The sequence below is a fragment of the Nannobrachium achirus genome, assembly GCF_963921795.1.
Source record: "Nannobrachium achirus genome assembly, chromosome: 20".
Taxonomy (NCBI): Eukaryota; Metazoa; Chordata; class Actinopteri; order Myctophiformes; family Myctophidae; genus Nannobrachium; species Nannobrachium achirus.
The window spans coordinates 39,950,110-39,964,300 of record NC_137827.1 but is presented as its reverse complement, the minus strand read 5'-3'; the positions used below and the strand labels follow the sequence as shown (position 1 = coordinate 39,964,300).

The window sequence follows — 14,191 nt, the reverse complement described above, 5'->3', positions numbered from 1 at the left end:
CAAGCAGCGATAAAGTGTCCAAGGCATAAAAAGCAGGAAAGCAATAAGGCATCAAGGGAAAGCAAAGAAGAATATCAAAGAAAAACAGGACCGAACAGGACTCTGGCAGGTTTTTTTTTTGGCCTAGTGGTGACTCTATAATAGGCCAAAGTGAAAAGGGTGCCACGTGTTCTTGGGCCTTTCACGGCAATCGGACGCTGCATGCAGGATTTGAAGCATTTTGTTCCAAAAATGTGTTTTGCAAAAATTTACCCGCTGGTGGCGCTATAACAGGCCAATGTGAGAAGGGTGGCCTCTGTTCAGTGTAAATACTGAATAAAAGTACAAAGGTATTGGCATCAACTTGACATTTTTTGAAAATAGCAGATCTACAAGCTCACAATGCAATGCATGAGCATTTACTGGAGTAGCCTAGAAGTAAGACTATACAAGTGAAGTATAAAATACCTCAAAATTATACTAAGGATAGTATTTGAGTAAATGTAATCAGTTACTTTTACACCACTGGCATTGTAGACCCAGATGCTTGTGAAACATGATAAAGAAATAGTCATGCAATAGTATGAATTTCAGTTTATTTACACAAAGGATTTGCAATTGCAAAATATTATAGCAGCATTATTTTCTGTAAGTGGCTAGCAGAGTCAGACTTAACTAAAGTTAAATTGTTTTTATTGAAAAACGTTGAGGGGAAGGCGGCTGGGGGTCAAAACTTGGAACTTTAGGGGCTCACATGGGGCTGCTGTCCTGTGGGCAGAGCAGACTATGGATTCCAATTGGGGGGTGTTGGAACCCAGCCAGCCTAGGTGGGGGAGGGAGAGAGAAATGAGGTGAACTTCAGAATAATTACAGTTGAGCCACAAGGTAGAGAAGAGGTGTTCAATCTGCCCGTTCCACACAGTTCAGAATAATGAACCCACTTACACTGCCTTTCTTTGGCTCCAATGAAGCAATCTGGGAGCTGGTACTGATTGTCAGCTGATTGTCAGATGGGCTTCAGGTGTGAGGCTGAGCTTCCCCTGCATGGTTTGAAACAATGAATAAATGAATGCACTCAAACATCATTACTTTATAAAGAAACTCAAAGTCATTACTTCAAAATCAAAATAGGAATGAGTGTCACTGCGGCTGCTTTTTCCTACCCATAGGTCAGACAGGATTGTGTCAGTCTTTCTGCAGGCTCGCCATCTTTCAGATTCAGTTCTAGGGAATAAACCTGGCCTGGATCAAAGAAAAAGGCCAAATGAATAGAAAAACAACAAATTCAAATAATCTGCTGCACTACAGGCTTGAAACAAAATAATTCCATTAATCTGCCCAACTAGGCATTGGCATTAAACTCAAAATACATCAATTCAATAATCAACATTGCAGCTAACATACAAGCATTACATTCCAAAAGAAATTGTTTAACATTTAGATCCCAAAACCAAAAACAACATAACATTACAGAGCACATGGTCACTCACCAAGTCACAATGTTCCTCATTCACACAGCCAGTGTAGCGAGTGGATCAGGTAGGTATGGTATCTAAAAGTCAAATTATTGCATGGGTAAGTATAAATAATTAATGAATTAAACTGTCAGAAATTGGAATAGTTGTTGAAATAAATAAAGAGTACATACCTGCTGCCTGTAACACCTCCAGTGTTGTGGACCACACTGAGCAAGTTACTGCAGAAAGTCTGGCTTTATACTGGGTGTGGTTTGATTGCAAATTGCTGGGCAGCTGTGTTTGGGTCTATTCTGCATTAGAGGTGGGATTTATGGCTCTTTGAAGTGAGACAGTACCATCGATCTGGCTCACTAAAAAGAGCCGTTCAAAAGACTGGCTCATTTGGCTCCTTGTATATTTATATATTTTTAAGAAGAATTTGTTTAAACATGAATCCACAAGGTGGCACCACATTCCTCTGCTGACAGTTGAGATCACAATTTAGTATTTACCCTTTTCATAAAATGTGTGTGTAAATTAAGCTACCTTGACTTTTGTTATTCATAAAACACCTAAAAAAAACAAGCAGGCAACAATGAACTCGCTCCTCCACTTGTTCTCTCTCTCTCACTCACTCACTGTACTCAGTCAGTACTCAGTGGAGTAGCAAGGAGATGTTGAATTGGGGGGAGGGGGTCTCCCCCCAAATGAACGGCTCTCTACTGCGCAAACCGGATCCCATCGTTCACTTCAAAGAGCCGTTCAAAAGATTCGATTCGTTCGCGAACGTCCCAGCTCTATTCTGCATCTAGCCTAAGGCCCAGATCATGGGAAACCCCTACTCACGTCAGGGTGGGGGGTCCCCAGTTCAAATATGATTCTTTTTGGTTTCAGTGATATTTGGACTTACCCTCTACAGTATTTCATCATGAAAATGTGACTTTGCATCTATGTTTTAGAGGCAGAAGAATAATTTGCATAAAACTTGCAATGTTGATTGAATTATTAAAAAAGCATGTTTCAATTTAAAAAAAATCCGATCTGACAGATCTTTAGATATTGGTCCAAAGTTCATGTAAAAAAAGTTCCGTGCACGTGACGCGAAAGTTCCGGAATAAAAGCGGGTTTAAGTGTTTTACAAACTGCTCAAAATGGCGGAAAATCTAAGGGTGGAGCTTACTTAACAAAGACACAGATGTCTTCCGCTTGAGTCAAGGCACGCGTGTAAGCAAGTTGCATGTCTTCAAACGAAACGAGGCATGACTTATGCCCCTTTAAAGTTTGAGTTTTCAAACGCTTCGTATAGCGCCCCCCTTTGGCCAATTGGAGTAAGATTGCTTTCAGTGATATTTGGAATAACCCTCTACATATTTGCCAAATGCCATGAACGTGTCACTTTGCATGTATGATTTAGAGGCAGAAGAATAATTTGCATATAACTGCAACATTGAGTGAATTATTAAAAAATAATGTTTCGCTTTAAAGAAAATCCGCCTAAGTTCTCAGACCGTATTGGTCCAAAGTTCATGTAAAAAAAGTTTCGCGCACGTTACGCGAAAATCCCAGGAGGAGATAGATTTTGACTGTTTTTCATATAATTCAAAATTGTGGGAGAGGTAAAGGTCAGAGGTCAAAAGTCAGAGCGTAAAAGTTGTTCGGCATGAGGAGACGCATAATTGTATACAGGTTTCATTGCTGTACCTGAAACAGGGCATGAGCTACACCAGTTCAAAGTTGGCATTTTTCAAAGGCTTCCTACAGCGCCACCCTTTGGCAGATTGTTGCGAGCTTCGCGTTTTAGCCGTTTGGCATAGTCCTCTGCCATACTGCCGAGTTTCGTAAAAAGCGACTGCACGGTCTAGCCGCTAGAGAAAAAGTGGCGGAATAATAATAATAATAATAATAATAGTGATGAAGTCCAATAACAATGAGTGGCCAAGGCTTTTGCCACTTCGTGGCCTTGGCCACTAATAATAGTGCTGAAGTCCAATAACAATGAGTGGCCAAGGCTTTTGCCACTTCGTGGCCTTGGCCACTAATAATAGTGCTGAAGTCCAATAACAATGAGTGGCCAAGGCTTTTGCCACTTCGTGGCCTTGGCCACTAATAAATGCTGAGTCTTCGGTTGTAGCTGTGTTGTGTTGACTGCAAGATCAGTGGTTCTTCTGAGCTGAAACGGTTTGATTTTTGGATCCATGAGAGGTCAGTGCGGGTCATTCAAACACCCCAACAAGGATAGCGGTTTGTTTCAAAGTCTGATCTCACCAGTTTCCTCCGAAAGTGCAAGAACTCTCTAATGTTATTGCACACAAGTATAATAAATTACATAAATCTACTTACTGTTCGATAATAGCCAAATGAAGTTATTCTAACCTATACTAGCTAGGCCCCCTTCTTTTCCCCTCTACAATAAATAGCACAGATTTATATCTTACACATTTTAATATTTTCTAATTCATGTAAGTCTGACTTAAAGTACCTTGCTAAACAGTAAGCAAACCAGTTGTGCCTCACTGAATAGCAAATGCAAAGCTCTCTCTCTCTTTTTTTTTTTTTTGCTGACAGACATGCAAAGTCTGTACCACAGCATGTGCCCTTGCAATATGCAGTAATGATATTTGCAGAAGAAGAATGTGCACAGGCCCAGTATACAGACAGACCAGACACCAGTGTGAAATGTTTTAGTGTTAGTACAGTTTTAGTCCACTAAATATCATAATGTTTTAGTCGACCAAAATCTACAGTTGATTTTGTCAATTAAAAAAAACAAAAACATTTTGGCAGGCCTTGTTGTTGTCGTAATGGCTGATTTTACACTTGGTTAATAGCCGATCTAGCCGAGCTTGTAGAGCTGCTAATTTCAAAGCGCAACACCCTGAACACGCAGCCAAACATAAAATGACATGTCCTTTAGATCAACTGGATCTCTTCTCCCCTAATTCCTCTAGGGGACATTTTAGTGTAGTGTTTATTTGTTGACGAAATTGTCAATATATTTATTCTTGGTTTTAGTCATCGTAGCTTGATGAGAAAAGTCTATTCAAATACTTGTACACACACACACACACACACCTTTAACATACAAACCCAGTTGATTGCGACCGTAGGGAGCTACTTACTGTAGAAACCTCCACCGGCTGTCCGTGGCTGAGTCAGTCAGTCAGTCAGTCAGTCAGTCAGTCAGTCACACTTTTGCCCTGCTCATATCTCCACAACCGTTGCCCCCATCCATGCCAAATTTTGCACACACACTCCTTGACTGTCAAACTACAACCTCCAAGGACCCCCGGAGCCCCAGGGACCCCCAGGTCCCAGGTCCCAATCTACATGCTCACAATGCGTTGTGTCGTGAAGATTTTTAACAACGAAAACTTGTGAAACGGGACAATCTGCATATGAGAACTTTCTACTTTTGGTACTTTAAGAACATTTAGATACCAATAACTTTGTAATTTTAGTATTTCTACACTGCAGTATTGATACTTTGGTACTTTTTCCACCATGGTCAGCAACTTAGCAGTAGTATTGATATAACCATGGTAACCTGTTGCGTAAGGGAAATTAAGGCACTGTAAATTGAAGGGTGTTTGTTGGGAGGCTGACTCAGAAACTGAGACACGGTTTAACCGCAAACAAAACTGAATAACACTAACTACACACACACACACACACACACACACACACACACACACACACACACACACACACACACACACACACACACACACACACACACATTTGTCTTGCCATATTGCTAAAGACTGTGACAGAAGTCGGAAAACATTTGCAAGTTTGCTACTGTTATGCTAACAGTGAGCTACACGTTGCTGCATTGCGCACAATGCTTCTTGTCCACGGCGTGTTCGTGTTGTGAGTTTGTGCAGTAGTTCGGCTATAGACCTATTCAGTACGCAACGCTGTTGTGCAACAAAGTACAGTATCTGACTTTTACTCGGACAATACTGTACATTTTGTACTGTGGCCTGCCAAGTTTTATATTCTGCTTTGCCCATTTTCAACCTCATCTTCAAATACAGTAATTGGTCCACGTGCCAAGACATGGCACCATTTCTGTCCACTCACTCTGTGTCTCGTTTCTGGGCTGCAGTTCAGAAACCTGCCTACCAATGACATCATCGCCATATTCCTGGAAAGAAATAGAAGCCATTGTTCTTACATTAATGAAAAACTTGTTTTGAAATCTTGTTACCAAATATTGCCATACTCGTCTCCCTGGTAGGCAGGTTTCTGAACTGTCCACAGACCTCCTATGAGACACAGAGGGTGAGTAGAGATAAATGGTGCCATCTTATAAAGAGCAATAGTGAGGAGGACCAGTTATATGAAGATAGGTTGAAAACAGGCGACGTGCTCTTTAATATGGAAGCATATTGCAGAAGACTGTTGTAAAATATGGGAGTTGAGAATCATGATATGTAGTCTGCCCATGTCAGGGCTTTGAAGCCTTGGATCCTTTCTCCTCTTTCACTCTGTGTGAGGTTGCCAAGAGGAAGAGGAGGTGTGTGTGTGTGTGTGTGTGTGTGTGTGTGTGTGTGTGTGTGTGTGTGTGTGTGTGTGTGTGTGTGTGTGTGTGTGTGTGTGTGCGCGCGTGCGTGTCATGCGAGCGTGTCATGCGTGCGTGTCCTTACCCATGCACACACAGCACAGATGGCAGCTGCGCGGCTGGGCCTCAGAGTGGTAATTACCAAGTGTGATGCACATTACTTAACTCTTAGCATTGCAGTCTGCCGGGTTTCTGGGTTCAATCGAGGAATTGATTTATTTTTTTAAGATAGTGTGAATCAGGTTGCACAAATAGGTTAGCTTAACAGTTGGCTTCAGTTCAGAGTAAACAGCTAGAAAAGAAAAGAAATGCAAGCAGGTTTTGTCATCATTGGAAGCACATCACATTTACAGTATGTGTGGTAGTTAATGTGTACAAAGTGGGTTCAGAAAAACATTGCAGCTTTGTGCAAGGTTCAAATATGATTTGTGCCAGTATTTGTTATGTTTTGCAATTCTGGTTTGAACTTTCGGTCATATATTGTAGGCCTGGCTCCTGAAGTTTGTAGGAATCGGCCGTTTGTGGTTTAAAATCTTAAAAAGAAAAACAGAAAAAGAAAGAAAAAAAGCAGACCTTTTCATGCAAAGAACGACTCTGCTAACAGCTTCAACATTCAAGGCGAGGGACTTAAACCTCTCCTTCTATCGTGTCTTCGTTCCACAGTGCTGCTGCTCCTCACCAAAATAAAGGATGTAATGGTTCATTTAACGGGCCTTGCTTCATGCCATATCTGACCTCTAACCCCCGACCCTCTTGCAGATCTCCTACCATGGCAGCGGAGAGGGAGGGGAGAGTGACGACTCGGAGGGTGAGAACCAGGAACTTGCACAGATCGACAGAGGTAGGTGCCTTTCACCCGTTATTATTCCATCGTCTCTACGCAGGAACATTACTGCTCTCGCTATTACTCTTGGCACGTATATCGTTTATTATGATCATCCTTAATACAAATCATGTGAAAATTGTTGTTTATTTCATACTCACATGGCCAGCTCGTGAAACTGAAATATGTGAATGTTTACAGTATCCAAAAAGCAGAATTTAAGTACACACTTTTCTAATTAATGCGCCTAATTATTTGGCAAGTTGGACACAGCATATTGCATGCACTCGTGCACACACCCAACACCTGTTTCTTACATCAATGTTTGTAAAAGTGGGGAACCACCGGGGGTCTTGAGGGGGTTCCAAGGGGTCACCAGCTAAATGACTGTGACTCCGAGTACACAAATTAAACCAAATGGATCCTTACGGTATAGGGCTGCAATTAAATATTATTTAATCAGTGACAAACAATAGCGAGAAATGAATTCCTCCCCACACACATTTCTGTGTTGTCACTGCTGTTGTATCTGTAGAAAATTGTAAAAATCAATTAGTTTGTTTAACTGTTGCATCCCTATACCATACCGCTTAGATTTGAACACTCTCAGAATGATGGGAGCATGTCGCTGTTGCTACATCTTATCTTTTCGACACCCCACTCTAACCCTCACCCTAACCTTAACCTCCGTGGAGTGAGTCGCTAACCCTCCGGTCGAAATGATGGGGGTTCGCAAAAGCGAGATTTCCCCTGAATGATGGGGGGCCTGTGGCCTAAATGCTTCATAAACTGTGAGGGGAAATGAAAACGTTTGAGAATGGCTGTCCTCCATCTTCCCAGAGAGGCGGAGGAACTGCGTCCTCACTCCGCTGGCGACCAGCCAGCAGCACAACCAGGGTCCTCCCTCCCCGGCTCGGCTGCGCCGCCTCCGCCTCCTCCTAGACGCCAGCCTGGACCGACATTCCTCCGAGGAGGAGCTGGAGAGGATCGGCGACAGCAGGAAGTGGGCCTCGGCGTTCCACCACCACCGCCACCACCACCACCACGGTGGCGACCATCAGAGCAGCGCGTCCAGCGACGAGGAGGTGCGGGACCTGTGCGGCTGCGGGTCTCCCGCCTCCGCCAGGCCGCCGGTGGAGCCAGGGCCTCGCCTGGCCGCCTCTCCCAGCCCGGTGCTCTTCAGCTCCAGCCCCCCGCGCAGCCTCAAGCCCCCTCCCATGCGCTTCCAGCTGCAGGTGGTGCAGCAGCCGGTGGCCCGGCCCATCATTCTGACCCACTTCGACCAGTCGGCGGCCCCCTACAGGAAGCACCGGCACAGCTACGGCGGGGAGTCCGTTAGGCCCAGCCTGGATCTGGAGAAGATGCAACAGGTTAGTATCACTGGCTCTAACCAATGGAAACTCAGTTGATCCCCCGGCATCCATATTATGGGGGTAACATTAGCCAAAAGTAGCCGTACTTCACAATGTGAGTAGGGATGTGTATTGGCAAGAACCTCACGACACGACACGTATCACGATACTTGGGTCACGATACGATTGTATCACGATATATTGCAATGCGATACATATTGCGATATATTGCGATATAATTTATATTGAGATGAATCACTGGAAGCAGCGGAGTGTCAGGACCGGACTTCTAGATACAGAATTGGGAAATAAAATATTGAGATATATTGCGATATCGATTATATTGCCCATTCCTAGTTGACCAATCTGACAAGCCCTTACATTTGACAAATTTGGGAAAAAGTTTTGTTCTTTTACTTTGGTACTTTAAGTATGCCAATACATTTGTAATTTTATTCACGTAAAATATTGAATGCAGGCCTTTTACTTTTACTTTTATTGTAACTTTTACTTTCATTGCAGTGATAGTGACAGTACTTCTTCCACCACTGTTAAGTTAATCAAAGACCAAAGTTTTTTTATTTAAGGTTTGTATTAAACCTTGCACACTGCCAGGCAAACTATGGTTCACGACATAGTAGTAAGTAGAGGACAGGATTAGACCCCAAACTATAACGATGACCCCCCCCCACCCCCCTTTCCCCCAGCCTTAGCCTGTATGCACACACAAACACACAATGCGACCCCCCCTACCCGGCCGCCCATAGCCGGACGCCTGCCACCGCGGTGGTCCGGCTGGAAGGAGATGAAGGCGAGGGGAGGCACGGACGGCAGATGTCCGTCCTGGTTTCTCACAAAAGCTGGCGAGCGAGGGGGAAACGACGGAGGGGTGTGGAGGAGGAGGAGGAGGCGAGGGAGGGGGAGGAGAAGGAGGAGGAGGAGAGGATTAAATAAACAAGAGAAAAACGACAGCCACTAATGAGTCATGGAGAAGCTGCTCCGCTGATCGTTGAAGGCCCCAGCGGACTTGTTGGCTCTGGGGCCTCGTAGATGGGTGGGTTGGGGGGGAGGGTGTGTGTAATACTGTATGTGTGCTCTTGTGGAGAGACTAAACTACAGGTTTCAAAGGTCCATATGTTGGTGGGGATTTTCAGAGGGAGCGAGCAGATGATCACACACAGCAGGCAGTGAATGAGAGCTGAGGGAGGACAGAAAGAACTACTGGAGCGCGTATTCTTTCTTCTATACGTTCTTTCTTTCTTCTATCTGCCTGCCTGCCTGTGCATGCATGGATATAGTGTGTTTGTGTGTTGATCTTTTAAGTATGTTTTTTTTTTTTTTGCTTTATCAGTGGGTATGAGTGTAATCTCAGTGTGTGCGTGTGTGTGTGTGTGTGTGTGTGTGTGTGTGTGTGTGTGTGTGTGTGTGTGTGTGTGTGTGTGTGTGTGTGTGTGTGTGTGTGTGTGTGTGTGTGTGCGTGCGTGCGTGTGTGTGTCAGTGGTGGAAAAAGTACTCGAATGTTTTACTTAAATATATAAGTATCAATACTGAAGTACAGAATCCAAAATTGACTTGAGTAAAAGTATAAACGTATTGGCATCCATAAGTACTTGAGGTACCAAAAAGTACAAAATGTTTGAAAATAGCAGATCTACAAGCTCACAGCGCGTTGCGATGTAACATGTTGTCAGCTATAGATCGGCTATTTTCAAACAGCCACGGTATAAAATGAAGTGGTTTATGTATCTACAGTATATCTGCAAAGTAATCAAATAAATGTAGTGGAGTAAAAGTACAACATTTTGGATCCGAGATGTAGTGGAGTAGAACTAAAAGTGTTGGAAATTGGAAATGTAATCAAGTAAAGTACTTGTAAACACCTCAACATTGTGCCTAAGCACATTACTTAAGTAGATGTACTTAGTTACTTTCCCCCACGGGTGCGTGTGTGCATTCAGTCAAGTGGAAGGGGAGGTGCTGCGAGGGATGGAATACAATAGGGGGCCTAGAGAGGTAGCAGGCAGACGGTGCTCACTTCCAACATTAACCCTTAGCTCAGCAGCGTCCACACACTGAAGTCCTCCGGGTTTCTTTTTAACCCTCAGGGTTAAATGAACCCTGAGGATTTTGCTGTGTCACCCGGCTCTCCCACTGGTAATGCAGTGGTTCTCAACCTTTTCAGGCCGCTACCCCCAAAATAATCATATTTTAACTGGGGAACCCCCTCCACCCTGACGAGCACTAAGAGTTGAGGCATTACATTTTGTACCCCCGAAAATAATTTGGGGACCCCCCTGGGGGTCCCGACCCACAGGTTGAGAAACACTGTGGTAATGGACATGGCCTCCGTACACTCACACTTTTACATTTCAAGGTTTCCCCCTTAACTCTGACGGGTCCATTTGGTTCCATTTGTACACTGTTAGAGTTACAGACTTGTATGGGTCCATTTAGACCCCCATAAAGGAACCCACAGAGTCCCTGGAATCGACTTTGAGAACCACTGCACTGTAACACTGACTGTATCCTTCATGTTAAAATACACTCTTTTTGATTTGTTGCAAGTAGAAGTCCCAAATCAAAATGTGTTCAAATGTATCGGTATCAATATATACTTAAAGTACCAGAAGAAAAAGTACTTATTGTGCAGAATGTCCCATTTCACTATTTAAAAATGTATAAAACAATCGATCTACAACCTCACAATGCGTAACATCCTGACACATTGTGAGCTTGTAGATCTACTATTTTCAAATGGCCGAAATAGATATTTATGGTTAGTGTGTTTTGTAATAATAATCAATTAAGTTTTCATATTATTGTAGTGGAGTAAAAGTACAGTATTATACCAGTAAGACTCCTTAATCGGGAGATACCGGTAGGTGACCGTCACGTCGCATACACAAACTTTAGAAGGCAACCGTAGCCAATCAGGAGGGAATATGGGAAATGGGACAGATCCATGTTGATGACATGACTTTAGAGATACTGTGTAGTGCTTTGCGTGATTTTAGGCAGTACTGCACTTATTTAATTTACACCACTGCATATAGGTTCATCAAAAAGCAGAACAAGAAGCAGCAATTTATGCTTTTGAAATCTTATCCAGCCTTATCCAGAAAGGCCTCAGGAGGATTTGCTCTCGGGGAAAAGGTTTGAGTTCATAGCCCAAATCTAGGACACATCCATTAAGCCAGTGCGTTTGACAAACATGAAGTGCAGCCGTGGCCCTGAGCATGCGAGAGCAGCGTGAGCTTTCAACCTTGTTGATACATTTATTTATCTCATAATATTCTTAAAGGCTGGGGTTAAGGGGCCAGTGGGCTGTTTTTCTTTCAGCCTCTGTTAATCCATCATGCATGCTAATCCTCGTCCCAATTGCTCAGATGTGGGACTTCCATTGTTTTGTCAGCATGATTGTCATGGATGACGACGGTTTGCGTGGCAGATGTCCATTTCTTTTTTTCCCCTTTTTTTTGCTGATCGGTTCACAAGTTGGGAGACAATCCGATAAAGTTGACAAGGGCAGACACTTGTTGCCAAAGTCATCAAATGGCTAGCTTTGATTGTTCAATGATGATTGAACGAAAAAATGGAAATCCCCAGTTGAACAGTTTAGAAAAACAGTTGGAAAAACAGTTGGCACAGCCTGTCGTGATTCCACAGGTTGCTCTTGGGCAGGGGATGACATAAAGCGGTAATCTAGAACTTATTTTAATTAATAAAACATGAGTTTAACCATGGTAGAGTATGTTAATACCGTATAACTAGCACATATGCAGGGGTTTGAGGTGGGCCTCCATTGACACCACATCACACTGGGGTCAATGTTAATCCTTCAGTTTGTAACTCTGAAACTGTACAAAAGGTAACCAAATGGTCCCCCTGCACAGCGCCATTTGATTACATGTGTACACACTGTCAGAGTTAAAGTAACACAGAAGAGTTTGACGGAGTAGTGAGTACATGTATGCCATTGTTGGAACAGAGATGTGCGACTGTGTGTGGGGGTGCAAGCGTGAGGGGCAAGTGCACACCACGGTGCACACTGGACACCCACCGGCTCTCCCAGCTCGGCAGCAGCATGGGTTCTTGTGCTGCCATTCTTCCCAGGGCTTCCCTTCCCCCTTTAGAAGCCTACCTCCCCGGCCCTGAGACAATTCCTTGATTGTGGAGCAGCCTCCACCCCCACCGTTTATGAGAATGGCGGAGCTGCGTGGAAGAGGCGAGGGAGGGGAGCCTTGAAAGACAGGATATTACATAAGCCTCATTGACCCACTGTTTGGTTTAGTCAGACGGCTGGGATCGCAGCGCTTCCTTGATCACCCTGATTCAGCATTAATTGACTTTCAGTGTTCAGGAGGTCTGAACCACTCACTGCACACGTACAGTACACGGCCTGTTTTACATTAGAAATGACCAGTGGTGGAAGAAGTACTCACATGTTGTACTTAAGTAAAAGTATTGGTATAAAAATAAAATATATATAAATATTAAAGTCCTAAAAGTAAAAGTACCGTAGTCATTGAGTGCATCTCTCCACTCCGACATGTCTCCTTTCCGACATGTCTCCATTCTGACACTAACCCTATCTCTAACCCTAACCCTAAACCGAACCCCCGTGGGAGTGTCGCCACTCCGACAATAAGAAGTCAATTTCGGAGTGGCGACATGTCGGAATGGAGAGAGCCTCCCGTAGTGATTATGCAGAATGTCCCATTTCACAAGTTTTCAAATGTATACATGTTTTTTTTTTAAATAGCAGATCTACGAGTACAGAAAATTGGAAATACTACAACAAAATATCTCAGAATTGTACAGTACTTGAGTAAATGTACTTGCACTGTAATTGTTATGCATAATCATCACAACTGTTTCCATGTAAAATGAAATAGAAATAGCAGGTCTACAAGCTGACGGTGCATCACTGCGGCTTGTAGACTGGCTGTTTCCACTATAGTTAAAGTTATTAAATATGTAATTTCTAAGTTATTTGTCACACCTGTAGTATTTTTGTTTATGAAGCCTAAAATGAAAACAGGAATGTATATCAGTTTTAATATGTCCTCCTAACGTTCAATGCCAAAGCCACAATATAATGTAAAAAACTATCCATGTGAATATTATGAATTAATTCACTGCATGTGTATTTTTGTCCCCCACAGAAAATGCTGCTGAAAAAGAACTGCGGGGGGAAAACACGCACAATAAAGATTCGGGTGAGTTCAGTTGTTATATTGAAGCTGTTACATTCCCACATGAACAAAGCAACATGTTGTATTTTGCACAAAAGTACCATACATGAGCACAATATATGGTGCAAGCAGTGGTAATAATCTGAAGACTCTCTCTCTCGCACGCACGCACGCACGCACACGCACGCACGCACGCGCACGCACGCACGCACGCACACACACACACACGCACACACACACACACACACAGAGTCCCTTTCTTTTATGCAGTGCCACAATGGGCAGTCCAGATCTAGGTATCCATTACGGTGGCGATAAGGTTGCAGGGTTGCTCGGTGCCCGTGAACAGGCCAGTCTGTACCTTGATGCCCCTCCAATGGCATGCTGGGACAGCATCTGGCACTGATGTTTGTTCCCATGCCCTTCTGGTGACAGAGCCACGCTCGAGACATGTGACGGTCTGTCGTGAGTTTGCTTTTGCACATCAAAGCCAAGCCAAACAATGCTATAATACAACGTCTGTGACAACTGTCAGGGATTATTACGTCTGACAGTTACTACACTGGTTTTCTTGTGAGTGAACAGGAGTACATTTGTGAGCCTCTAACATATTCTCAGACTACTTTCAGAGGTTTAATCCAACTAAAACGACTGCTTCTTAAAGTTAAATTAAAGATGCAATCTGGAAATAATTTGAATTAATTAGTGAGCTGTATGGTAGAGTATGCTAATACATTATGAATATAGCTCATCTGCAGCGGTTCAAGGTGGTCATGCTGCTCTGTTGAGAACTGTAGACCCTGGGGACGGTTAGGACAGTG

At 43.5% G+C, this 14,191-nt stretch overlaps 1 protein-coding gene across 1 annotated transcript in view; it reads left to right on the top strand.

Moving 5' to 3' along the window:
• Positions 1-14,191, top strand: part of LOC308305665 (uncharacterized protein) — a 43,971-nt gene that overhangs the window by 20,686 nt on the left and 9,094 nt on the right. Inside the window, exons 2-4 of the mRNA XM_080750497.1 lie at positions 6,760-6,841; positions 7,664-8,193; positions 13,341-13,394. Of these exons, the coding sequence (XP_080606623.1) occupies positions 6,760-6,841; positions 7,664-8,193; positions 13,341-13,394 (666 nt within the window). The remainder of the gene's footprint in view (positions 1-6,759; positions 6,842-7,663; positions 8,194-13,340; positions 13,395-14,191) is intronic.